Genomic DNA, 3,764 nt, shown 5'->3' on the forward strand with positions numbered 1-3,764 from the left:
AAGAGTGATAGAGAAAGTGAGAAAGAAAGCCACCAGGTCCAGGACTTGAACCACTATCAGCCATGTGGGAGTCCAGCACTCTTAACCACCATGTCATCTGCTGGCCCCATCCCAGAGTGATTTTTAAGCCACTGGGTCCGAGACTGGGACCACAGTCGGCTTTGTAGGAATCTTAATGACATAACTGCTGCTGATCACCTCTCTTTTTAAAAGTTTGCTATGGGGGCCGGCAGGTGGCGTGGTGGTTAAGGGCACTGGACTCCCATATGGCCTACCACAGTTCAAGTCCCGGACCTGGCAGCTTGAAAATCATGCCGGATGTATGGACATGCATGCCCAGAATCCCAAGAGGAAAATGTAGAAGGGACTGCAGCATGGCCATCCCCTCTGGGGGGAGGGGGTGACTTCTCACTTTCCCTATGACCAAAACTTCAAAGAAAAAAAAAATTTTTTTTCAAAGAATTATTTTATTTAACTTTATTTATTATTATTATCATTATTATTTTCCAGTTTGCTCAGAGAGAGACAGAGAGAGAGAGGAAGTGAGAAAGCAAGCCACCAGGTCCAAGACCTGAAGCATGGTAGGCCATGTCGGAGTCTAGCGCCTTTAAACACTGTTCCAATTGCCGGCCCCCCCAAAAAAATTTTTTTAAGAAAGAAAAGTGGTGCTTTCCAACTGGGAGGAGTTAGCTGCTTAACCTTTAAAACCCCCCCAAAAAAAAAAAAAAAAAAAGGAAAGAAAAAAGAAAAGTAAATAAAGAAGGAAGTGGGGCCCAGCAGATGGCATCGCTGGGCTCCCACAAGGCTGACCAGGGTTCACGTCCCAGACCCGGTGGCTTGAAAACCACGCTGGCTATGTGTACATGCCCAAGGTGCCCAGAGGAGAAGAGATTAGGGCATGGCCATCCCCTCTGGGGGATAGTTTCTCACTTTCTGTCCTGTCTCTTTGAGTGCACATGAACTAAGGCAAAACCCTCTAAAAAAAAAAAAAGTTGGAAAAGTCATGATGTGTTTTTCTGTTTTTTTTTTTCTCCTGTATTTTTCTGTTTTCCTATGCAAAAATGCATCCTGACCTTTCCAATGACACAATAGTTAGAACTTTTTTTTTTTGAGAAGTTTTTGCTATAGGGCACATGTGCTCACCAGACAGACAGAGACAGAGAGACAGAAAGAGAGAAATCACCCCCCCAGGGGGGATGGTCACGCCACAGTCCCTTCTCCTCCATTCTCCTCTCGGGATCTTGGGCATGCACGCACACGCGCCCGGCGTGAGTTTAAGCCACCAGGTCCGGGACTCGAACCCCGGTCAACTACATGGGAGTCCAGCGACATAGCCATGACGCCAACTGCTGGTCCCATAGTTAGAACGTTTACTGTAAGGAGGGAAGGTAGGCCATCTCTTTAACTTCCCTGCTTCACCAAGCACAATGTCATTTTTTTTCTTTTTTGTTTTATCATAGGATATGTGCACTTACTGGCGAGAGAGACAGAGACAGTGAGCAAGAAAGTGAGAAATCATCCCCAGAAGGACGGCCACACTACAGTCCTTTCTCTGTTCTCGTTTAGGGATTTGGGGCATACACTCACTGGCACCCGGTGTGATTTTCATTCCACCGGATCCAGGATTCAAACCGTGGTCGCCCATCTGAGAGTATAGCACCTTAACCATCATACCACCTTCTGGCGCTCATGGTCACTCCTAACTCCACATAAGTGGGTTTTTTTGGGAGATGTTTTTGCTACAGGACGCTTGCGCTCACCAGAAAGACAGACAGACAGAAAGCGAGTCATCACCCCCCAGGGGGGATGGCCACACCGCAATCCCTTCTCCTCCATTCTCCTCTCGGGATCTTGGGCATGCACGCACACGCGCCCGGTGTGAGTTTAAACCACCGGGTCCGGGACTCGAACCCTGGTCAACTACATGGGAGTCCAGCGACATAGCCACAACGCTAACTGCGGGTCCCGTCATGAGTGTTTTTTGTCTCAAGGTCTGCAGACCACTCAAAACGGCCGGTTCTATGCCATCTCTGCGCGCTTCAAACCGTTTACCAATAAGGGGAAGACGCTGGTCCTTCAGTACACGGTGAAGCACGAGCAGAAGATGGACTGCGGAGGGGGCTACGTTAAGGTCTTCCCTGCGGACCTGGATCAGAAGAACCTGAACGGGAAGTCGCCCTACTACATCATGTTCGGTGGGTTTCCATTGCACAGCGCGGCCATCTCTCGTGACCCTGAAAGCTCTCGCGCCTCGCGAGACTACGGCTGGACTAAGGCAGTAGTATCGAATATAGCTGGCCCAAGCTTTTTAGCACTGTTGGACCTAATTAGAAAGGCATGCACAGGGCTGGCAGGTGGCGTGGTGGTTAAGGATGCTGGACTCCCGCATGGCTGACTGCGGTTTGAGTCCTGGATCTGGCATGCTTACTCACTTTCTCTCTCTTTCTCACTCTGTCCCTCTCTGGTCAAATTAAAATAAAGTTAAATAAAATCATTCTTTTAAAAAATTATTTAATTTTTCATTTATGCATTTATTTTAATTTGACCAGAGAGACACACAGAGAGAGAAAGAGAGAGAGAAAGTGAGAAAGCAAACCACTAGGTCCGGGACTTGAACTGTGGTTGGCCATGTGGGAGTGTCCAGCGCCTTAATCCCCACACCACTTTCTGACTCCAATAAAATATTCTTTTTTCTTTTTTTTGTTTTTAATTCGTTTTTTTGCAGAGGTTTTTGCTATAGGGCGCATGCGCTCACCAGACAGACAGAGAGAGACAGAGATACAGAAAGCAAGAAATCACCCCCCAGGGGGGATGGCCACGCTGCAATCCCTTCTCCATTCTCCTCCTGGGATCTTGGACACGCATGCACACGCGCCCGGTGTGTGTTTAAGCCACCGGGTCTGGGACTCGAACTGTGGTCGACTACGTGGGAGTCCAGCAACAGCCATTACACCAACTGCTGGTCCCCAATAAAATATTCTTAAAAAAAAAAAAAAAAAAAAGCACTCATATATTATGGAGCTAACAGAGGTATAGTGGTTAGGGTGCTCAACTCCCAGTACCAGCAGTTAGCGTAATGGCTATGTCGCTGAACTCCCATGTAGTCAACCACAGTTCAAGTCCTGGTCCCAGCTTAAACTCGCACTAGGTGCATGTGCGTGCGTGCCCAAGATCCCGAGAGGAGAATGGAGGAGAAGGGATTGCGGCGTGGCCATCCCCCCTGGGGGGTGATTTCTCACTTTCTGTCTCTGTCTTTCTGGCAAGCGCACACTACCTATAGCAAAAACCTCCAAAAAAAGAAAAGAAAAAAGAAAAAAAAGTCATGTACTACATACCCTTTCACCCAGTGGTGGGCTGGGTACACGATGGTGGAGTATTCGATACTACATACCAAGCAGCCTCGGTGTACAGTAAGCGCTCCCACCTGGGTCTGTGTATATCAACTCTACAGTAGCCACATAATGACACAGTTACCTAAGGATGCATTTTTCCAGAACTCGTCATTGAGCAATGCATTACTGTGATAAAAACGCTGGGGCCAGCAGGTGGCGCCGTGGTGAAGGCACTGGATCTCACATGGGCAATTCCTTGGTTTGAGTCCCAGACTGAGTGCCCTGAAAAATATACCACACGTGTGTGCATGCCCAAAATCCCAGGAGGAGAATGGAGGAGAGATTGCAGCATGGCCATTCCCCTGGGGAGGTGATTTCTCGCTTTCTGTCTCTCTCTATCTCTCCAGCGAGCAAGAATTCACCTTAAAAATT

At 48.2% G+C, this 3,764-nt stretch overlaps 1 protein-coding gene across 1 annotated transcript in view; it reads left to right on the forward strand.

The window, feature by feature from the left end:
- CALR3 (calreticulin 3) overlaps positions 1-3,764 on the forward strand; it is a 14,333-nt gene that overhangs the window by 1,142 nt on the left and 9,427 nt on the right. The window contains exon 3 of the mRNA XM_006147193.3: positions 1,992-2,195. Coding sequence (XP_006147255.1) covers positions 1,992-2,195 — 204 coding nt within the window. The remainder of the gene's footprint in view (positions 1-1,991; positions 2,196-3,764) is intronic.

This window comes from Tupaia chinensis, unplaced genomic scaffold (genome assembly GCF_000334495.1).
Source record: "Tupaia chinensis unplaced genomic scaffold, TupChi_1.0 Scaffold000201_2, whole genome shotgun sequence".
NCBI lineage: Eukaryota > Metazoa > Chordata > Mammalia > Scandentia > Tupaiidae > Tupaia > Tupaia belangeri.